Below are 24667 nucleotides of genomic sequence, written 5' to 3'. Positions count from 1 at the left end.
ATGAGCAAAAGCATTTATGGACTGACTTATGTATATTTATCGAGACAAAGCCGTATGAATTGAAAATCTGATGACAAACAGACAACAAACTGTATGAAACTGTAAGGCAGATGCTTAAAAACATCTGCGCATCAGGTTTTGATTCATACTTTATGAACCGAAAAGAAATACACTATCAATCCCAAAAAGTAAATTTGACAACAAGTACATATGGTATTTAAGATTGTTTAATCAAAAACTGTTTTAATCAAAGCAGACAAAAATTATCAGGTGATATACATTCCAGAAGGAAGAATACATACTATCGTGCAGGGATGACAACAGGAAAATCTATTTTCAGTGGAAAACGTAATATTTTGTCATGGAAATAAATCTGCGGAAAATTGCCACCACTGTATTGTTTGATGTGAATCATGCGATTGTCCAATTTTTTGTTTAGTTTATGCTCAGAACTTATGCCCAAAAGGTCTGCAGGCAATCAACAGAGAGTAGAATCAAAACAAAAAAGACACCATTGTAATATAATGCTATTTAGAAATGAAACCTGAAGAAATGTAATTTGTGTTACCCAGGCAAGGGAATAAAAAGTGAGCAAACCTACAGTCTCTGCACACATATCGGTTCCCTACTTCTTGGATATAACATAAAAATGTCTGTGGATGATATGGAAAAGCAGAAAGGCATTACCTGGTATGTGAGTGTGACATCTCTACAACTTATTGCCCTTCTCATCTCTCACAACACAACAGTGTTATTTCTTTCCAAGATGAAGCCTTTCTCTCTTCTCTTACATTTCCAATATGATATCTCTCTGAGATGCAACCTCCTTGATTCTCTCACAACACAACCGTGTGATGTCTCTCTAAGATGCTACCACCCTCTTCTCTAACAACACAGCAGCGTAATGTCTCTCTGAGATGCTGCCTCCTTCTTCTCTAACAACACAGCAGCGTAATGTCTCTCTGAGATGCTGCCTCCTTCTCTCACAACACAGCAGTGTAATGTCTCTCTGAGATGCTGCCTCCTTCTTCTCTAACAACACAGCAGCGTAATGTCTCTCTGAGATGCTGCCTCCTTCTTCTCTCACAACACAGCAGCGTAATGTCTCTCTGAGATGCTGCCTCCTTCTTCTCTCACAACACAACAGTGTGATGTCTCTCTGAGATGCTGCCTCCTTCTTCTCTCACAACACAACAGTGTGATGTTTCTCTGAGATGCTACCTCCCTCTTCTCTCACAACACAGCAGCGTGATGTCTCTCTGAGATGCTGCCTCCTTCTCTCACAACACAGCAGCGTGATGTCTCTCTGAGATGCTGCCTCCTTCTTCTCTCACAACACAGCAGTGTGATGTCTCTCTGAGATGCTGCCTCCCTCTTCTCTCACAACACAGCAGCGTGATGTCTCTCTGAGATGCTGCCTCCATCTTGTCTCACAACACAGCAGCATGATGTCTCTCTGAGATGCTGCCTCCTTGATTCTCTCACAACACAGCAGTGTGATGTCTCTCTGAGATGCTACCTCTTTCTTCTCTAACAACACAACAGTGTGATGTCTCTCTAAGATGCTACCTCATTCTTCTCTCACAACACAACAGTGTGATGTCTCTCCAAGATATTGCCTCCTTCTCTCCCAAGGCCAGTGTGATGTCTCTCTGAGATACTGCCTCCTTCCTCTCTCACAACACAAGTCTGGCGTCTCTGAAATGCTGCCTCTTTCTTCTCTCACAACACAACAGTGTGATGTCTCTCTAAGATGCTACCTCATTCTTCTCTCACAACACTGCAGTGTGATGTCTCTCTAAGTCGCTACCACCTTCTTCTCTCACAACACAACAGTGTAATGTCTCTCTAAGTCGCTACCACCTTCTTCTCTCACAAGGCAAGTGTGATGTCTCTCAGAGATGCTAGCTCCTTCTTCTCTCAAAACAACAGTGTCATGTCTCTCCAACATGCTGCCTCCCTCTTCTCTCACAAAACAACAGTGTAATGTCTTTTTAAGACGCTACCTCCTTCTCTCACAACACAACAGTGTAATGTCTCTCTAAGTCGCTACCACCTTCTTCTCTCACAACACAACAGTGTAATGTCTCTCTAAGTCGCTACCACCTTCTTCTCTCACAAGGCAAGTGTGATGTCTCTCAGAGATGCTAGCTCCTTCTTCTCTCAAAACAACAGTGTCATGTCTCTCCAACATGCTGCCTCCCTCTTCTCTCACAACATAACAGTGTAATGTCTCTCTAAGACGCTACCTCCTTCTCCTCTCACAACACAACAGTGTAATGCCTCTCTAAGTTGCTACCACCTTCTTCTCTCACAAGGCAAGTGTGATGTCTCTCAGAGATGCTAGCTCCTTCTTCTCTCAAAACAACAGTGTCATGTCTCTCCAACATGCTGCCTCCCTCTTCTCTCACAAAACAACAGTGTAATGTCTTTTTAAGACGCTACCTCCTTCTCTCACAACACAACAGTGTAATGTCTCTCTAAGTCGCTACCACCTTCTTCTCTCACAAGGCCAGTGTGATGTCTCTCCTAGATGCAAGCTCTTTCGTCTCTCACAACACAAGAATGTGATGTCATTCTGAAATGCTACCTCGCTCTTCTCTCACAACACTACATCTCTCTGAGATGCTGATTGTCTCTTCTCTCACAACACAACAGTGTTATGTCTTTCCAAGATGCTGCCTTTCTCTCTTCTCTTACATTTCCAATATGATGTCTCTCTGAGATGCTGCCTCCGTCTTCTCTCACAACACAACAGTATGATGTCACCCTGAGATTCTGCGTCCCTCTTCTCTCACAACACTACATCTCTCCGAGATGCTGATTGTCTCTACTCTCACAAGGCCAGTGTGATGTCTCTTCATAATGCTGAATCTCTCTTCCCATGAGGACAAGTGTGATGTCTTCCCAAGATGCTACCTCTTTTTACAAAAGAAAGGCACCAGTGTGAAGTCTCAACAGAATACTGCCTCTCTTTTATCTATTGAGGCCCAAGTGTGATGATATCTCATATCTCAAGGAGGCTTGGTGTAGAGGACTGTGGTCCCTGCATCACATATCCTGACAGGAGGCTTGGTGTAGAGGACTGTGGTCCCTGCATCACATATCCTGACAGGAGGCTTGGTGTAGAGGACTGTGGTACCTGCATCACATATCCTGACAGGAGGCTTGGTGTAGAGGACTGTGGTCCCTGCATCACATATCCTGACAGGAGGCTTGTGGTACCTGCATCACATATCCTGACAGGAGGCTTGGTGTAAAAGGACTGTGGTCCCTGCATCACATATCCTGACAGGAGGCTTGGTGTAGAGGACTGTGGTCCCTGCATCACATATCCTGACAGGAGGCTTGGTGTAGGGGACTGTGGTACCTGCATCACATATCCTTACAGGAGGCTTGGTGAAAAGGACTGTGGTCCCTGAACCACATATCCTGACAGGAGGCTTGGTGTAGAGGACTGTGGTCCCTGAATCACATATCCTGACAGGAGGCTTGGTGTAGAGGACTGTGGTACCTGCATCACATACAGGAGGCCTGACAGGAGTCCCTGCATCACATATCCTGACAGGAGGCTTGGTGTAGAGGACTGTGGTCCCTGCATCACATATCCTGACAGGAGGCTTGGTGTAGAGGACTGTGGTACCTGCATCACATATCCTGACAGGAGGCTTGGTGTAGAGGACTGTGGTACCTGCATCACATATCCTGACAGGAGGCTTGGTGTAGAGGACTGTGGTCCCTGATCCTGACAGGAGGTGTAAGAAAGGACTGTGGTACCTGCATCACATATCCTGACAGGAGGCTTGGTGATCCTGAAGAGGACTGTGGTCCCTGAACATCACATATCCTGACAGGAGGCTTGGTGTAGAGGACTGTGGTCCCTGAATCACATATCCTGACAGGAGGCTTGGTGTAGAGGACTGTGGAGGACCTGCATCACATATCCTGACAGGAGGCTTGGTGTAGAGGACTGTGGTCCCTGCATCACATATCCTGACAGGAGGCTTGGTGTAGAGGACTGTGGTCCCTGCATCACATATCCTGACAGGAGGCTTGGTGTAGAGGACTGTGGTACCTGCATCACATATCCTGACAGGAGGCTTGGTGTAGAGGACTGTGGTCCCTGCATCACATATCCTGACAGGAGGCTTGGTGTAGAGGACTGTGGTACCTGCATCACATATCCTGACAGGAGGCTTGGTGTAGAGGACTGTGGTCCCCTGCATCACATATCCTGACAAGAGGCTTGGTGTAGAGGACTGTGGTCCCTGCATCACATATCCTGACAGGAGGCTTGGTGTAGAGGACTGTGGTACCTGCATCACATATCCTGACAGGAGGCTTGGTGTAGAGGACTGTGGTACCTGCATCACATATCCTGACAGGAGGCTTGGTGTAGAGGACTGTGGTACCTGCATCACATATCCTGACAGGAGGCTTGGTGTAGAGGACTGTGGTACCTGCATCACATATCCTGACAGGAGGCTTGGGTGTAGAGGACTGTGGTACCTGCATCACATATCCTGACAGGAGGCTTGGTGTAGAGGACTGTGGTACCTGCATCACATATCCTGACAGGAGGCTTGGTGTAGAGGACTGTGGTACCTGCATCACATATCCTGACAGGAGGCTTGGTGTAGAGGACTGTGGTCCCTGCATCACATATCCTGACAGGAGGCTTGGTGTAGAGGACTGTGGTCCCTGCATCACATATCCTGACAGGAGGCTTGGTGTAGAGGACTGTGGTACCTGCATCACATATCCTGACAGGAGGCTTGGTGTAGAGGACTGTGGTCCCTGAATCACATATCCTGACAGGAGGCTTGGTGTAGAGGACTGTGGTCCCTGCATCACATATCCTGACAGGAGGCTTGGTGTAGAGGACTGTGGTACCTGCATCACATATCCTGACAGGAGGCTTGGTGTATCCCTGACAGGAGGACTGTGGTCCCTGCATCACATATCCTGACAGGAGGCTTGGAGTAGAGGACTGTGGTCCCTGAATCACATATCCTGACAGGAGGATTGGTGTAGAGGACTGGTCCCTGTATCACATATCCTTACAGGAGGCTTGGTGTAGAGGACAGTGGTCCCTGCATCACATATCCTGACAGGAGGCTTGGTGTAGAGGACTGTGGTCCCTGCATCACATATCCTGACAGGAGGCTTGGTGTAGAGGACTGTGGTACCTGCATCACATATCCTGACAGGAGGCTTGGTGTAGAGGACTGGTCCCTGCATCACATATCCTGACAGGAGGCTTGGTGTAGAGGACTGTGGTACCTGCATCACATATCCTGACAGGAGGCTTGGTGTAGAGGACTGTGGTAGCTGCATCACACATCCTGACAGGAGGCTTCGTGTAGGGGACTGTTGTCCCTGAATTACATATCCTGACAGGAGGCCTTGGCAACCATGTTCACCATATCACATACTCTCATTGGAGGCTTGGTGTAGGATATATTGTTCACCAAAGTACACATCCGGATATGTTCCCTTCACTGAAGAGGCTTGGCATTTGGGACAACATTTACCAGATCACATAGCTCCATATGTGCCTTACCTTAAGAGGCTTGGTGTAGGGACAATATTCACAAGATCACATACCCCTATACATTCCTTACCTCATGATGCTTGGCGTAGGTTACTTCGACCTCCTTATCATCAATAACATGTGGCTTGTCTAATACTGCTTTCTCTGCATCACCAAGTTTTTTCAAATATCACAAATGCACAGCCAGTTGGTCTGAAAAAAGAGAGTGAGAGCATAAATGTTTGAAGCTTTTGGACCAGTTTAGAGATTATTATTATGAACAATGATCATCACTTTTGCCTACGATCATCCAGAGCCCTACCATCAGATTCATTTGGCCATGTTCAGATCAGGTTGCAAGGAATCAATTCTAACTTGAAATATTATTGCCACACTCAGCAATATTTCAGCTATATAAGGTCTGGCTTTTGTTCCCCAATTTACTCGGGTGTTAAACCATTTATGTCAAGTGATTTCAATATGGTTAATTCAGTGGGTTGGCATTTCGGTACAAAGCAGACTCTTACATGTCCGGAAGTAATTCAGACAGCGACAATCTTTCCATTCAATCTTCAATGAAGAAACAATCGCTTCCGTGGAAGAAATCGTTATGTTGCAAGTTGTGTCATGCAAAATCATTTTGGACTGACTGACTGACTGACTGACTGACTGAGTTTAGTTTTACGCCGCTTTTAGCAATATTCCAGCAATATCACGGCGGGGGACACCAGAAATGGGCTTAACACATTGTGCCCATGTGGGGAAATCATTTTGGACATGATTCAAATACATATTTAACTACGAGTAGAAAGTAGTTTGATTTTCTGACTTGATGAATACAAACCACAATGTCATTTATTCTCAAACTGTCTTTACCATGTGAGGTAAGATTTTTCAAAAATGGCGGCGCCCTGTCGCGAACATCCGACAGTCTGAGAATAAATGCTATTTAGGTTTGTTTTCACCAAGTTAGAAAATCAAAACTACTTTGTACTGGCAGTAAAATATGTATTTGATTGATGGCCAATAGGATTTTGTATTACATAGCTTATAACATAACAATTGCTCTCTGGGAAACGAGGTGGGTGTCAATATAATACTACTTACAATATTATTGTCACTTCGACAACAACCTCACTTCCTTGGAAGAATTCATTATATTACAAGTTGTGTCATGCAAAATCCATTTGGTCATCAATCATATACATATTTTACTACAACTGGTAAGTAGTTTTTGATTTTTTTTACTTGATGAAAACGTTGAGAAATCAGCAAAATGACGAGCTTATAACACACCTCATATACAACTGACTGAAAATCCTTCCTCACATTACGTCACTTCTGGTTCGCTGCAGTGCTCTGACGACAGAGTTATGTAACCTGTCTGTGGTTTCGTTGGTGGTCGAGAGTGAAGCAGACAGCTTTTTGGCAACTTTTAATCGCTCGGTGTTAATTAACCACAAGTTTATTAAGAAAGAATTTGGTGTTCCGCTTAAGATTAACCGCAAGTGCTTCATATGTAAAGGTTAAAACTGTACAAAAAAACAAAGTTCATTCGTTTTTTAACTGCGGTATGGTATCTCAGTGATCTACCACTATAAAACCAGTTTAAGTCTGGGCTAGTACAAGCAGCCAGACATACACACGCATGCACATGGTCATATGAGCAAAATAATCTTACATGCGACGTTAAACCCCATTTCACCTCACCTCACCTTTAGAGATTAAACCATCGACTATGGGAAACTGATGACAGATCAAAGATCACAATCAATACAATCTGGGATTTAAACCCAGCATATACTGGCAGGAGTAAGGGACACAACTAACCTTAATCTCACATCCTTCACCACCTCAAAGTCCTCAACTCTTCCCCATCTGGAGAAGTAGCACATCAGCTTGTAACCAGGGGTGTGCACTGCCAGCCCCAATATTTTCAGCGTCCGATTGGGAAGCTGAGCATTTTGGTGAACCTAGATGTCAAAAAGTGAATTGATGGATATAATTACATTACATTTTGTATATTCACGTGTGTCAAATCGAGGTCATGTGAATATGTTTACCACTTTACCAGATCTTAAAAACATGTGAGCACATATACAATGTCTCAAGAATCATCACAAGGAAAAGTCTGGGATAAGACAAGAATCACGCTGTGGTATCAAGGACAGAAGTGAGTATGGTTTAACGCCACTTTTTCCAGCAATATCATCTCTGAGGACACCAGAATTGGGCTTCACACATAGTATGCATGTGGAGAATCGAACCCAGGTCATTAGCTAGCCACCACCCCCTATTGAAATATGAACTTTCCCTGTCTGTTGGAAATAATGTTACTGAATATACTTCCTTTTGTCTACTGTTGACAATAAGTATTGAATATACAAGAAAGGAAATATGAAAGGAAAGTCTAAGTGACTCACAGGAAAGGCAGGTCTGACAGGAACGGCAGGTCTGACAGGAAAGGCAGATCTGACAGGAACGGCAGGTCTGACAGGAAAGGCAGATCTGACAGGAACGGCAGATCTGACAGGTCTGACAGGAACGGCAGGTCTGACGGGAACGGCAGGTCTGACAAGAATGGCGGCTCTTGGAATAAAAGGTGTTGGATATCCTGCAGGTTGAGTAGGAGCAACAGAGTTTGGTGATTCGTAGGCTGTACATAAAACAAGAAGCATGAATGTATCTGTGTATATTCGTTAATATTGTAATATGACAATGATTTGTTAAACAGCAACCATACAGCAACATCACTTCTATATGACAGCAACATTACACCAATATCACCGTTGTATAACTGCCACATTACAACAATGTCACAGCTATTTAACTGCCATATTACAGTAATATATTACATCAATGCCACAGTTGTATAACTGCCACATTACAGTAATGTCACAGCTGCACAAAAAGCAGGAATGTTACAGCTGTACAACTGCCACATTACAGTAATATCACAGCTGCATAACTGCCATATAACAACAATATTACAGCTGTATAACTGCAACTTTACAGTAGTATCGCAGCTATATAACTGCCACATTACAACAATGTCACAGCTGTACAACTGCCACATTACAGCAATGTCAGTTGTATAACTGCCACAATACAGTAATATATTACAGCAATGTCACAGTTGTATAACTGCCACATTACAGTAATATACAGTCAGGCCGCGGTAATCCGGTCCTCGTTAATCCAAATCCACCGACTTCCGAACACTACTCACTGGGCACCAAATCATCTCCCTATATATTGTATATAATTGACACCTCGTTAGTCCGATGATTCAGTTTCCGCCTCCGAATGCTGGTCAGTCGGAACGGATTGGACTAATTAAGTTGTAAACAGCTGCGTTAATCCGAACGATTGAAGTTGACCACGCCGCTGACTGGTCCACCCAAAGTGACACATTGTTCGTTTAGCGACTTAGCGACTCATCCCTTTGATCCCTTTATCATAAGTGATAGGGAAATTTCAACGACCATGCTGTTTTGGGAAAGACTTCAATCCAGAAATCTATGCTAGGTACCGTTTTAACACGAAGGCGTGGATGACCTCTGACATGTTCTGTGATTGGCTGAGAGCTTTTGATAGACAGTGTAGGTCACGTGGCCGTTGCGTCACTTGATGCTGGTATTATTCAGACATTCAAAGCTTATTACAATAGATAATTAGTGAGACATTTCATCGCATGTGCTGAGTGAGTGAGTGAGTTGAGTTTTACGCCGCACTCAGCAATATTCCAGCTATATGGCGGCGGTCTGTAAATAATCGAGTCTGGACCAGACAATCCAGTGATCAACAGCATGAGCATCGATATGCGCAATGGGGAACCGATGACATGTGTCAACCAAGTCAGCGAGCCTGACCACCCGATCCCGTTAGTCGCCTTTTACGACAAGCATAGTCGCCTTTTATAGCAAGCATGGGTTGCTGAAGGGCTATTCTAATAGACCCGGACCTTCACGGGTCCGCATGTGCTGAAGACGACAAACCCCAGTGTATAAACTTAAGAGGAACCTTGCGATTTATGAAATCTGCATGGGCAGATGTTTCCTGTCAGACGATCAAGAACTGTTTCAAGCTTGTGGAAAGTCTGCCAAGTCAAGAATCCCAGATTGGTGAAAAAACAACCTTTTCAGCAGCCCACCATTAAAGACTACTTTTGTAAGTAAAATGTGTGAGTGAAACAATGTGTAATAAATCAGTGATTGTCTTTGATGTTTTGTTTTGATTTCTTCACATATCGATAGTAGGGAAAGATATCAAGGGGAAGTAACTCGGTGCATATACTGTGGTTTCAGTAGTACGAACGTTTCACTATCCCAATGGGTTTTTTTAAAAAACCAAAGTGTTCGTATTAACGAGGTCTGACTGTATTACAGCAATGTCACAATTGTATAACTGCCACATTACAGCAATGTCACAGCTGTATAACTGCCACATTACAGTAATATATTACAGCAATGTCACAGCTGTATAACTGCCACATTACAGTAATATATTACAGCAATGTCACAGCTGTATAACTGCCACATTACAGTAATATATTACAGCAATGTCACAGCTGTATAACTGCCACATTACAGTAATATATTACAGCAATGTCACAGCTGTATAACTGCCACATTACAGTAATATATTACAGCAATGTCACAGCTGTATAACTGCCACATTACAGCAATGTCACAGCTGTATAACTGCCACATTACAGTAATATATTACAGCAATGTCACAGTTGTATAACTGCCACATTACAGTAATATATTACAGCAATGTCACAGCTGTAAAACTGCCACATTACAGCAATGTCACAGTTGTATAACTGCCACATTACAGCAATGTCACAGTTGTATAACTGCCACATTACAGTAATATATTACAGCAATTTCACAGTTGTATAACTGCCACATTACAGCAATATATTACAGTAATGTCACAGCTGCACACAAAGCAGTAATGTCACAGCTGTACAACTGCCACATTACAGTAATGTCACAGTTGCATAACTGCCACATTACAACAATATCACAGTTGCATAACTGCCATGCTACGGTAATATCACAGCAGCATAACTGCCACATTGCAGCAATGTCAGAGCTGTGTTACAGCCACAGTACAGCAATATATTACAACAAAATTGCAATTTCACTGCAATATATCAGCAATTACAGCAATATCATCTAAACATCCCAGCAAAACTTCAACAATATTTCACAGCAATATTCCGAGATATATAACATCAATAGCACTGCAGCATCACAGTCTACACAATGCCTTTCAGAAAGTGATCAAATGCAACATACAGTGTATTTGGGATTACACTTTCCCAGTAAAGTACAGATTCTTGTACGGTTTGAGGTTGAGCCCCAACTGGGATTCAAACCTGCACTGTCAGAGTCAGGCACCTGATCACCAGCATACAAGTCAGTGATCTACCCCATTCAGCATCTTGTGTTTGGTTCACAGTGAAAAAGACTTCTGCTGAAAAGTCTGAAGATAATTTTTGCGTGATTGCAGCCAAAATAAGAAAAATAAATTTCTGGCAATAACGCAAGAGATGGAGAGAATTTGTACGGGTTATGGGTTTCTGGAGTGCCCAAGGGAGGCTCAGAGAACAGCACTGCTTTAGATGACTAAGGCAACAGTTATTGATAACACCAGCAATGATCCACAGTCAGTTGACCCAATCCAGGGTCAGTAGGGGACCAAATACCAGTCTTCACAACTTTAGACATTTTAAGTCACAATTTAACAAAAATCAGATGTTACTTCTCATTATCACTACAAAAAGTATTTGAGGAATGTCACGTTACACAACATTCCAAATGACAGAGGGATAAGCATCTAAAACGGCAGACTTTCCATAGCCCATGGGAATTACATGTACTGTCCTACAATATCCAGAAAGCCGCTTTCTGATTGTCTAAAATCAATTTCCTCTGGGTCATTTCATTGATCAGACAAAGTTTATGACAGGTTGTGCTGAAATGAGATGTTATTGAAGCTGTAGTGATCAACAACATATGAGTTTAATTAGATTTTTGTCTGTCCCCAAATACTCAGTGATATCTATGAAAAACACAAACTCTATTCTCTTACCTTTCATTAGTTCCATCCCCTGCAATAAATTAGAAACATCATGATCATTAACCAAATTTATATGAATTATTGAACAGAACACTATTAGGAGAATTAAAGTAATCATGTTTACATAAACTGCTGAATTCACATTTTTTTACGCTACATTAAATTGCTGTATCGGTGCGACATATATCAATGTTATTTGCTACTGGAATATAAACTTTCTTTTGTTTACTTTAACATTGAATACTGAACATACAAGAAAGAAAAGGGGAAAGAAAAGATTAAGAGACTGACAGGATAGGCAGGTCCTGCAATTCCTGCAGGTGTGGTAAGTACAATGAAACCAATAAAGTTAGTTGACAATCAGATCCTGGTTGTCAGGGGACATAACTCTACACAACTGACTTGACAATCAGATCCTGGTAGTCAAGGAACACAACTCTACACAACTGACTTGACAATCAGATCCTGGTAGTCAGGGGACAGAACTCTACACAACTGACTTGACAATCAGATCCTGGTAGTCAGGGGACATAACTCTACACAACTGACTTGACAATCAGATCCTGGTAGTCAGGGGACATAACGCTACACAACTGACTTGACAATCAGATCCTGGTAGACAGGGGACATACTGTCTGTTTGGGTTCAAATGAGAACGATGAATGATTAATTAACTCGAAATATGGATAAAAGCACAAACCATAAATAAGACACATGGTCCTGAAACCTCTGTACCCAACAGGACTGACTGACTGACTGAGTTTGGTTTTACGCCGCTTTTAGCAATATTCCAGCAATATCACGGCGGGGAACACCAGAAATGGGCTTAACACATTGTGCCCATGTGGGGAATCGAATAAATAAGACGACAATGCTTTAACCACTAGGCTACCCCACCGCCCCGTACCCAACAGGAGCTGAAATCTGACGTTTTATGATCGATCACAGAAAAAGTTGTTTAAGAAACTATCATGTAATATTGTTCTATTTTCAAGCTTCACACCAAGGGGTGACAAATGGCTGGTGAAACAGCGCTGACACACAGTTCAGGTGCAACTCAGCACAGCCAGGTTTGACTGCCAACATGCGATACTCAGCCAATGTTAAACAGTTTTATTGTGAAAGTGTATGATTATTCATCGCTCTAATTTGAACCCAAAAGGACTGTAACTATCCAGTACCAACTACACACAGTTGACATTCTGGTCCTGGTAGAAAGGGGACATAACTCTACACAACAGAGTTGACAATCTCGTCCTGGTAGTAAGGGGACATAACTCTACACAACTGAGTTGAGAATCTGATCCTGGTAGTCAAGGGATATAACTCTGTACAAGATGCTGAACCCTCATGAATATGTTAAATTTAACTTGAACCACACAAATAGAATTATCTGATCAATCAAATCCTGTTCACTTTCATGAATTTGTCACAAGAAAATGTCCCGTAGCATACATTCCTACACGCAAGTGTGTTAATGTAGGGAACTGAACCCAGGTCATTGGTGTCATGAGCAAACGCTTGAACCACTAGGCTACCCAACCATCCAATAACAAATATCAACTTTTGATTGTCAGATGGTTATAATGGTGACCTTCCTTTCGTCTACTGCTATGACAACTTTGAATGGAATCACAAACCTAGAATTGGTGACAAAAAAGACCAAGTGACTTACAGGATAGGCAGGTCTGGCGAGACCAACATCTCTGGCGGGACCAGCGTGTCTGGGAGGACTGGGGGGTCTGTTGTGTCTGGGAGGACTGGGGGGTCTGGCAGGTCTGTGAGGACCGGCAGGTTTTGCGAGACCGACATCTCTGGCAGGTCCAGCGTGTCTGGGAGGACTGGCACGTCTGTCCTGTCTGGGAGGACTGGCAGGTCTGGCAGGTCTGGGAGGACTGGCATGTCCATGAGGATCGGCAGGTCTGGCTGGACTGGCTGATTTTGTGGCCTGAGCATCAGATGTTTGCAAATCGGAACCTGTTCACACAACAAGAAGCATGAACATATCTGTGAGGAAAATTTGTTAACATCATGTTATCACAGATATATCCCTGCCACAATATACTTTCTCACAGCAACATCAGACCAACAGTAAAGCAATGATGCAGCAGTATAGCTGTAAAACAGCAACATTAAAGCATCGTCAAAGCTGTGTAACAGCCACAATATATACTGAACATCATTGAAAACGCACCACCAGTAAATTTTGAACTATGGTAATACGATTGTTTTGCGAGTGAAAATGAATGTTGGAAATGTTGTTAATAACACAAAAGACAATAAATAATGCTGTACAGTAAAGAACGGGTTGCCCGAACACATCATGGAACACATCACATAACAACAACAAACTTCATGCACAACACACACGAAAAGCACAAATTGCATGCTTAAAACATGCTGATTAGGTGTATAAATGACTGTCTGCAAAGAAACGTTATCATTTCAGCTGTACCTCCGCAAGTAAAGTTTATTTTGCAATGCCAAGATTGTCACTAGAGGAACGAGAACGGGCGTTGGGCATGTTGCAGGTTGGCACATCAAGCAGGATTATTGCTAGACCATTTGGTTGCCATCATTCCACCATCATAAGACTTGCCAACAGGTACCAACGTACAGGAACCACCAGGGACCGCCAACGTCCTGGCCAGGCACGTGTTACCACCACTCGTCAAGATCAAGATTTTGTTCGGCACCATATTCGGGATCATACGTTGCCGACTGCCAGAACCTGCTGTCCAAGGCCAACGTGGTTTGATCAGTGTTTCCACCATCCGACGCCGTCTCTGTGTGGCAGGATTACGGTGTCGACGCCCTTATGTTGGACCCATCCTGACTGATAGACATCGCCGTGAATGCCGACAATGGGCTGAACAGCATCGTTTGTGGTTGTTACGATGTTGGCATGGTGATGTGTTCTCCGACGAGTCACGTTTTCCCTTGCGAAATGCTGACGGGGCGTCTACGGGTATGGAGTCGACGGGGAGAACGTTACCATCAGGACTGTGTTGTGCAAACAGATCGGTGGGGTGGAGCATTATGGTGTGGGGAGGGATCAGTTATCATCACAAAACCGCTCTGGTAGTTTGTCATGGCAGAGTGAATGCCCTTTACTACCGTGACATCATTCTTCAGAAAAACGTTGTTCCCTTCTTTAAAGGGCCACTGATCCAGAGCCATTTCCGTAGACTGGTTGTTGCTTTTGTTATTGTTTTTCTCCAGTGAGTACCCGGATGATATCCCAGAATTCATAACTGGTTCGTTACCTCTGCAGCGCCACCCTCATCCGCAATTGATAGTATAAGTATAGACTGATCAACAAAGATGAAATCTTTTTACTCGATAATCTTATGTTGATTTTGTTGTAAAATTATGTAGACTTTGATGAATAAATATTCACTTTGATGAAAATGCTGATTTTGATGTAACATTTTGATTTCATAGTAATGTTGACTTTATAAAAATGTCAACGTAAATGGATGTAGAATTTGATTTAAGAAATAGTTTGACCTTGAATTTGGTGAGAAGCCTGATATAATAGCATTGTTTTGAAAGTAAGGATAACTAAGTACATGGGAAGTCTTGGGGAGAGTAGTGAGCTTATGTTCAATACTAGTCAATCTGAATGTTGTATTAAATGGCATTATTTTTATAACAAATGAAAACATTTTAAGCGAGTGAGTTTAGTTTTACGCCGCTTTTAGCAATATTCCAGCCATATAACGGCAGGGGACACCAGAAATGGGCTTCACATATTGTACCCATGTGGGGAAACATTTTAAGTTTAACCATCTGCCAGTGGTAAAAAAATGTTAGGACTGAAATAACGAAGTCAATGTACGTCTTTATATTTTGTCTTATAATCCTAATTAGTTCACTATCATATTTGTATGCATTTTGAAACTTATAGAATGCTTATACTTAGTGAATTTATAATATGATTGTAACATTTAAACATTTTATAGATTGCCAACGTGTATCATATTTCACACACATGCCCTGAGTGCGACCTTGTGTATGTTGTCTGTCTCGTTACACTTCAGGGCCCCCTCAAATATTAAAATTAAAACAGACTAAAGTTATACCAACAATATCAGGCTATTACCTTGGGGTAGCCGAGTGGTTAAAGCGTTGGCTCGTCACGCCGAAGACCCTGGTTCGAATCCCTACATGGGTACAATGTGTGAAGCCCATTTCCCAGCCGTGATGTTGCTGGAATATTGCTAAAAGCGGCGTAAAACCAAACTCAGTCAGTCAGTCAGTATTACCTTGTTCGGGGAGTGTCCATCAATATCCACATAAAGGAATGAGATGCCATTCATCTGCAGCTGACAAAGTATCCTGTTCCATGCCCTGTCTTTTAACATTCTAATATGCGAAAAAGTGATCTATCGTTTCAGTTTTTTTTTCACATTGGTGTATAGTCCCATTGGTCACCCAAGATAGCACACCTGGCAACTAATTGCATGATGTCCGTCATTCTTTAAAAAAGTAATTTAGTTAGCCAATAATGAGCAATTAATCAAAGTATTGGCGGTTAATCCTTCGAAGGAAGGACGTTGTTTTTACACAGGCACTTTACAACATGTAAAGGGTCCGACACTGTTTTGAGGATACGAACGGAACTTCATTGTTACATAAGAGATATATACAGTATAAGCATTTGCTGTGTACTTAGTTAAAAACTGTATGTAAAATTTCAGATTTATTTTGCATGGTCGAGGGAGCAGGGGCTGACCAGTTTGCAGCTAGGTTTCATAATTAGACTGTTGGCGAGAAACATTAATTGCTCTGGATCAGTGGCCCTTTAACCAACATCAAGATCTGCACACATTCCAGCAGGACAATGCTTGAGCGCACACTGCACATGTTGCAACACAGTTTCTGGCAAACAACAACATTCCTCTACTGCCATGGGCTGCATTGTCACCCGATTTGTCTCCCATTCAACACTTGTTGGATTACATCAGCCAACGCCTCTCACGTCGCCCACAGATCAACAACCTTGGGGAACTTGAGAATGCCTTGTAACAAGAGTGGAATGCATTGCTTCAAGACATTATTCACAGACATATCAGCTCAATGAGGAGACGTTGCACAGCTTGTGTTGCTGCTAACGCTGGTCATACACGGTTACTGACTCCATCTTTCTTTCATGTTCAGCTGAATTAAAATTTCACTGTTTTGCAGGATCGGTTCCTGTTTCTTTTCTTTACCAATCATTGGACTACAAAAGTATGTAAAATTTACACCGATTGCTCATTTATGCTCTTGGAAATCCAAACTAATACAGGTGGTGCGTTTTCAATGATGTTCAGTATATCACAATATATTACAGTAAGATCGCAGCTGTATAACTGCCACATTACAGCAAGGTCACAGCTGTATAAATGCCACATTACAGCAAGGTCACAGCTGTACAACTGCCACATTACAGTAATGTCAGCTGTATAACTGCCACATTACAGTAATGTCACAGCTGTATAACTGCCACATTACAGCAAGGTCACAGCTGTACAACTGCCACATTACAGTAATGTCAGCTGTATAACTGCCACATTACAGTAATGTCACAGCTGTATAACTGCCACATTACAGCAAGGTCACAGCTGTACAACTGCCACATTACAGTAATGTCACAGCTGTATAACTGCCACATTACAGTAACGTCACAGCTGTGTAACTGCCACATTACAGCAAGGTCACAGCTGTATAAATGCCACATTACAGCAAAGGTCACAGCTGTATAAATGCCACATTTCAGCAAGGTCACAGCAATATTGCAACATAAGTGCAATGTTACATCAAAGTATTAGCAATTACACTGCAACAAATTGAACAATATTTCACAGCGGTATTTCTAAAACATATCACATCAGAAGCACTAGTGGTATGTAGATGACAGTGTCTGCTGAAAATCCTGAAGATTAGTTTTGTGTGAGTAGAGCCAAAAGGGAGAAAATATTTATGTCAATAATGCAAGAGCTGGAGTGAACTTGTACAAGTTATACGTTTCTGGCATGCCCAAGGGAGAAAACTCTGCCAAGAAAATAGCAGTGCTTAAGATGACAAGTATTATTTGTTCAATATAGGAGTACTGGAAAACCTTAAGAGTACATTTAGAGTACTGAATGGAAATTAATGGAGCATCAGTAAACTTGTGTTTCGATTCATATATGCACCACAACATTGCTAATCTTGTGTACACAGCTCAATGAACAATAAAAAAATACTTTTTCAGATATATACATCGGTAAATGATTCTAAAACTGTACACCATTGCTGTGGTGCGTATCTGCTACGTTTTCTAAATTATTTCCTACCGTATCGTGCATATTTATTTATCTGTACATACGCCGATACGGCCTTATCTAGAGCCCTGCCATAGCCCATAGCAATTACATGTACTGTCCTACAATGTTCAGAAAGCTGCTTTCTGATTGGCTAATATCAACTTCCTGTTGATCAATAAACAGACAAAGTACATGACAGGTCGGCCTGAAATTGGATGTTGCCGCAGCTATAGTGAGCAATAACATATTTTTGTCTGGCCCCAAATACTCAGAGATATCAAAATGAAAATAACCCAAAATATAATTCTCTTACCTTTTGTATCTTCTCCACCCTGAAATAAAGAGTCATAAAACATAAAAATGGATTCAAATTATGTCCTTTATCTTTCAAGCTGTCATTTTGTAATACCTATTTTAAATTATATCATATTATGCTCACAAAGGAATAAAGATTACCATATATTAACATAGATAAGCCGATGACATAAACGAAGTTGTGGTCTTAACTTGACCCTTAAAATCAGTATCAAAATGGTTTGTTCTGCAGGTAAGCCAACCCATCAACTTTTGCTCATCTTCTTGTCGTGATCAGTTATCGGAAATAAAGTGTCAACAAATCCATATTGAATTACGCATGTTAATCCTCTTGTTACACTATAATAAAAAAAAAAATGTTCTTTGCATATCTGGACTTATGTTTGCCATTTAGTTTAATAATTTTACTCAAAATGTCAAAAAAGAATGTGTACATTAACTGCAGTCAAAACGTGTCTCTGATATTTATAACTTCGGTCCGCATCATTTGTAACAATTACATCACCTCGAAATGATGTGTGATTGACAGAAAATGGATACGAATACATATTTTGTTTTGCTAAAGGTTATAAAATTCTGCTCCAGAAACAACCACTACCACCAAATTCAATCTATGTCAAACTTGATGCCATGGAAATGTAAAACATATTTTATTCAGAAATTCAAAACTACCAAAAGGCACCGGTCCATCACCAGATCTATCTCTGCGAGAAGTCTGGTAAAGAAATATAGAACGGTTTTAAAGTTCTGCTCCGGAAAAAGAGTACCAACACCAATTTCAGTCAAAGTCAAACTTGTTGCCATGGAAACGCAAAAAATATTATAATCAGAAATCCAAAACTACCAAAGGGCAACAGTTCACCACCAGACCTATCTATGCGTAAATTTTGGTGAAGAAATATTAAACTCTTTTAAAGTTTTGCTCCAGAAAAGACAAATTTGCACAGGCGGACGCAAATTGTAGGGGATAATCACTCTACACAACTGCATTAACGACCAGATCCTGGCAGTTAGGAGGCATAACTCTAGACAACTGAGATGACAATCGGTATTAAGGGGACATAACTCTACACAACTGAGACGACAATCAGTAGTAAGGGGACATAACTCTACACAACTGAGATGACAATTGGTAGTAAGGGGACATAACTCTACACAACTGAGATGGCAATCGGTAGTAAGGGGACATAACTCTACACAACTTCATCATTAAGTTTGGTTACATTTACTTACCCATTTAGTGAAGTAAGACCTACGCACATTCAATTTCATATTATTCAGAAAATGAACGTCATTATAGCAGCGTCCAGCATCATTTTCGTTCACAAAGGCGACAAAGCCAGTCCGACAACTGAAAGGTAAGATAAGTGAATGTAGCAAAACAGAGAATACAGGCTTCCTCAGGGTTCCGTGTTAAGGGCACAGGAAACCTAATCTCATTTCAATTTTTGGTTAGTTGTTCAAGGCCACACTCTGCAATATTCCGGCTATATGGCAGCAGTTTGTAGATATGGAATCAGCACCAGACATTGCAGTGACAATGTCAGCCAAGTCGTCCACTCATATTAGTTGCCTCTTACAACGAGCATGGGTCGTTAAAAAACAGTCTTAACCAGATCCACATGCAGCACAATCTATACAAGTGATGAGGCTCAATGGTTATCCACGCTTAGACATTTGTGCTTGGAAATTGAACATCACAGATTAATGGAATCTTCTGCACCTTCAATTTTCTGTTGGTGCATTAAAGGAAAAATATTGAAGAAAAACTCTTTAAAATGTTAAACAGTCACACATTCAGAACACATCTACATGTCCAAAAATTTATCTAATATTATTGTTATCTAAAAATCAACCACCAACTACGCTGATCTCACTAAGTAGTACAGACAATGGGGGAATGGCAGCAACTATGGTGCTAAGCAAATTGAACACTTACCTAAGTAATTTAAACAATGTGGTTGGAAATACTTAACTAAGTAATTTAAACAATGTGGTTGGAAATACTTAACTAAGTAATTTAAACAACAATGTGGTTGGAAATACTTAACTAAGTAACTTAAACAATGTGGTTGGAAATACTTAACTAAGTAATTTAAACAATGTGGTTGGAAATACTTAACTAAGTAACTTAAACAATGTGGTTGGAAATACTTAACTAAGTAACTTAAACAATGTGGTTGGAAATACTTAACTAAGTAACTTAAACAATGTGGTTGTAAATACTTAACTAAGTAACTTAAACAATGTGGTTGTAAATACTTAACTAAGTAATTTAAACAATGTGGTTGGAAATACTTAACTAAGTAACTTAAACAATGTGGTTGTAAATACTTAACTAAGTAATTTAAACAATGTGGTTGGAAAAACTTAACTAAGTAATTTAAACAATGTGGTTGGAAATACTTAACTAAGTAATTTAAACAATGTGGTTGGAAATACTTAACTAAGTAACTTAAACAATGTGGTTGGAAATACTTAACTAAGTAACTTAAACAATGTGGTTGGAAATACTTAACTAAGTAATTTGAACAATGTGTTTGTAAATACTTAACTAAGTAATTTAAACAATGTGGTTGGAAATACTTAACTAAGTAACTTAAACAATGTGGTTGGAAATACTTAACTAAGTAACTTAAACAATGTGGTTGGAAATACTTAACTAAGTAATTTAAACAATGTGGTTGGAAATACTTAACTAAGTAATTTAAACAATGTGGTTGGAAATACTTAACTAAGTAATTTAAACAATGTGGTTGGAAATACTTAACTAAGTAATTTAAACAATGTGGTTGGAAATACTAACTAAGTAACTTAAACAATGTGGTTGGAAATACTTAACTAAGTAACTTAAACAATGTGGTTGGAAATACTTAACTAAGTAACTTAAACAATGTGGTTGGAAATACTTAACTAAGTAACTTAAACAATGTGGTTGGAAATACTTAACTAAGTAATTTAAACAATGTGGTTGGAAATACTTAACTAAGTAACTTTAAACAATGTGGTTGGAAATACTTAACTAAGTAATTTAAACAATGTGGTTGGAAATACTTAACTAAGTAATTTAAACAATGTGGTTGGAAATACTTAACTAAGTAATTTAAACAATGTGGTTGGAAATACTTAACTAAGTAATTTAAACAATGTGGTTGGAAATACTTAACTAAGTAATTTAAACAATGTGGTTGGAAATACTTAACTAAGTAATTTAAACAATGTGGTTGGAAATACTTAACTAAGTAATTTAAACAATGTGGTTGGAAATACTTAACTAAGTAACTTAAACAATGAGGTTGGAAATGCTTAACTAAGTAACTTAAACAATGTGGTTGGAAATACTTAACTAAGTAATTTAAACAATGTGGTTGGAAATACTTAACTAAGTAACTTAAACAATGAGGTTGGAAATGCTTAACTAAGTAACTTAAACAATGAGGTTGGAAATGCTTAACTAAGTAACTTAAACAATGTGGTTGGAAATACTAACTAAGTAATTTGAACAATGTGGTTGGAAATACTTAACTAAGTAACTTAAACAATGAGGTTGGAAATGCTTAACTAAGTAACTTAAACAATGAGGTTGGAAATGCTTAACTAAGTAACTTAAACAATGTGGTTGGAAATACTAACTAAGTAATTTAAACAATGTGGTTGGAAAAGTCAACAAGTGCACTTACGAAGCAGTCGGTATGATCATACAGCTAGCCACGCCTCCATAAGGCTTGAAGTGCTCGTACAGCAGCTCCCTGGTGATCAGTGGATTCAAAGTGGGCATAAAAAGATAACAATTCTTGACTTTCTGCAACAACAAAAGTCATGTACACAAATTGTAATTCTATTGCCTGATGTCACAGGTTAATTTGTCCATTTTCACATAACTTACCTCCCTTTAACACTTTTGTTAAAATGTTGAAATGATCAAAGATAATTTTAGAAAGTAAAACTGCAACTACCTAAAATTGTTTTAACTTTTGAATTCACCACAACACCCTTCACAAACACACCACAAGGAACTCTTTCTGCAAAACACACTGGGGAAACAATGCCTTGTGATGTCAGCCAGTTCCTGGGTTCATTGAGTGACCTCCTCTCTACATGCATTGTCACTGAATAAACCCAGCAATGTGGAAATTGTTCAATATTTGTTACCTGATTACAGCAACAGAAGCATTTTAAAGAAAACACTTGTTTATGACTGATAGGTTTTTGGAGTGAGTGAGTGAGTTTAGTTTTACACCGCACTCAGAACTCTCCAGTCATATGGCGGCGGTTGGTAAATGGTCGAATTTGCACCAGACAATCCAGTGATCAACAGCATGAGCATCGATCTGCGAAATTGGGAACCGATGACATGTGTCAACCAAGTCAGCGGATAAGTTTCTGGATGTCCATCTTTCTTTCATTGTAATGCTAGGATTGCACTATGTTCCCGGCGACTGAGGCAGCCCCATTTCGCTGAAAGGTAGTGAAACGAGGACAAAATGGGATAGACGTGAGACAACGTGGGGGACTAAGTGAGTAAACGTGACACTCCATGATTGCCGTGGATGACAGATTTATAAACTGTTCAAAAATCTGTCACAGCCGTAGTGACAGCCCATAATAGGCCATAACAGAACTTGTAGTTGGTCTGTAGTGTGTCCGTAGTGGGACAGGAGGCATGTGTTTTCCCCAGCATCTCATGGTCCTTTCACGTTTTGTCACATTCGGCCATGTTTGATTGGCGTTTTATCATGGTTGTTTTGCTGCCCGTTCTGTCACAGTATTCACAGCAAGCTTGGGGGTTTGGTAGCTGATTTGTCCCATTCTATCACAACGCGTCCAGGCGTGCGAAGGTTTACAGGGCCAGCTAGATACGGCACATTGCGCTCTACTACAGTCTGATTCAGTGCACGTGGTCTGCGAGAGAGTATGACGCAAGGACTCAATGTATGCCCCCAGCAATCATGCAAACACAAAATCTTCTTCATCTTTGGGGTTCATGCTGCTTTTGTCTCTCAGGATACAATGGCTATCCGTAGTGGACTGCAGGCCGAACGTTAGTGCGCCTTTGAGCTTCCGGGACTCAGCAGCCCATTTTCTCAACAGCCCATCATCCGTGATAGATCGTGAGAAAACTTAGCAGGACCTAACAAAACTTAACTTTGTAGGAAAAAAATGGCCAAAATCCCACGGTGCACTATGTTTCGGGGAACCGCTGCTGCCATGGCCGCCGGGAACATAGTGTAACCCTAGCATTAGGCATAGACATGCAATTTATTACCTACATATATAATACATTGAACCAGCACACATCCAAACATCACTTATGCCTTCCTGGTTCCTTACTATCATCCACATTTCTATGTGATATTGATAGAAATATTACTAAAAGCAGAACAAAACTTCAATCGTTTAGTCATTCATATTGTTGTACAACATTCACTCCCAGAATATTGATTTGTAACCTTTCTATTTGAAAAAACAAAACCGTGTCATGTTTTCCTTGTAGTATAAGTGCCAAGATATGCACCTAGGATGTACTGAGTATTAATCATGCAACAACAGCCTTCATCAACATCTACTATATTCATCCTTGTTTCCCAACATCTGACCCCAAAGCTGCATAGCAAGCATAAGTATCTTAAAACACTTGGCCTAGTGACCTTGACTATGGTGACCTGATATCTCAGTCAGTAAGTTTCCAATAAAAGTGGCAAAAAGAACTAGCAATAAGTGGTTTTACAAACACAAAGGTACTTTCTGGACATTCTTCAAAGTGAGAAAGACCATAAAGGTGAGGTGAGGTGAAATTGGGTTTAACATCATGCTTGAGAATATTTCACTCATATGACGACATGCATGCTTGTGTGTGTGGATGCGCGGCTGCTTGTACTAGCCCAGACTGAAGCTGGTTTTATAGTGCTAGCCTCAGTGAAGCATGAATACCCTACTCAGACACATTATACTGACTCCGAGCCGACCAGTCCTTGTTGTACCCAATAATGCTGAGTGCCAGGCAGGGACCAACAAGTACCACATTTTAACGTCTTTTGGTATGACGCGGCCGGGGATCGAACCCGCGACCTTCCGCAATCTGGGCGGAAGCTCTAACCACTACACCACAGAGGCGGTCAGACAGGAAAGGAAGACATGTGTTGTATTATAGAGAATTTTAATAGAAATTTCATGTTTTTCAATAAGGTCTTTCATAACCTTCACTGAAGATGAAAACTCATGAACAATTCCAAATTGACATCAATATAGAGCCAATGCAACCTCAAGTGACTTTGATGTTATATGAAAGTCACCAAAAAGTTGTGCTGCTGGGCCCCACCCTAGAGATCATATATGCAGTGGAAGAACAGATGTGTATTTGGCTTGAACATGGAAAGAAAACATTGAGAACATACCTCTTCAACAGCTGCCATTATCTTTGGATCTGTAAAGA

The 24667-nt window shown here is 40.8% G+C and overlaps 2 protein-coding genes and 1 long non-coding RNA gene across 4 annotated transcripts in view; all 3 read right to left on the bottom strand.

The window, feature by feature from the left end:
* LOC124277860 overlaps window positions 1-24667 on the bottom strand; it is a 186488-nt gene that overhangs the window by 5191 nt on the left and 156630 nt on the right. The window lies entirely within an intron of this gene.
* LOC124277862 (polyadenylate-binding protein, cytoplasmic and nuclear-like) overlaps window positions 1-24667 on the bottom strand; it is a 67650-nt gene that overhangs the window by 221 nt on the left and 42762 nt on the right. For both annotated transcript variants that reach the window (XM_046713577.1, XM_046713578.1), the window contains exons 15-23: window positions 24630-24658; window positions 21915-22036; window positions 19468-19585; window positions 18233-18251; window positions 13302-13603; window positions 11639-11657; window positions 7957-8189; window positions 7364-7506; window positions 5625-5746 (exon numbers count right to left, since the gene is read on the bottom strand). In XM_046713577.1, coding sequence (XP_046569533.1) covers window positions 5704-5746; window positions 7364-7506; window positions 7957-8189; window positions 11639-11657; window positions 13302-13603; window positions 18233-18251; window positions 19468-19585; window positions 21915-22036; window positions 24630-24658 — 1028 coding nt within the window. In that variant the 3' untranslated portion in view covers window positions 5625-5703. The remainder of the gene's footprint in view (window positions 1-5624; window positions 5747-7363; window positions 7507-7956; window positions 8190-11638; window positions 11658-13301; window positions 13604-18232; window positions 18252-19467; window positions 19586-21914; window positions 22037-24629; window positions 24659-24667) is intronic.
* Window positions 18806-19140, bottom strand: LOC124277866. The gene is made up of 2 exons (XR_006898933.1): window positions 19105-19140; window positions 18806-18932 (listed from the first exon to the last, which is right to left on the bottom strand). It is a non-coding gene; the product is annotated as an uncharacterized LOC124277866 (long non-coding RNA).

The sequence above is a fragment of the Haliotis rubra genome, unplaced genomic scaffold (assembly GCF_003918875.1).
Source record: "Haliotis rubra isolate DU_JTF1 unplaced genomic scaffold, ASM391887v1 Scf229, whole genome shotgun sequence".
Lineage (NCBI taxonomy): Eukaryota > Metazoa > Mollusca > Gastropoda > Lepetellida > Haliotidae > Haliotis > Haliotis rubra.
The sequence above is the reverse complement of the archived record's forward strand: the minus strand, read 5'-3'. Positions and strand labels throughout refer to the sequence as shown.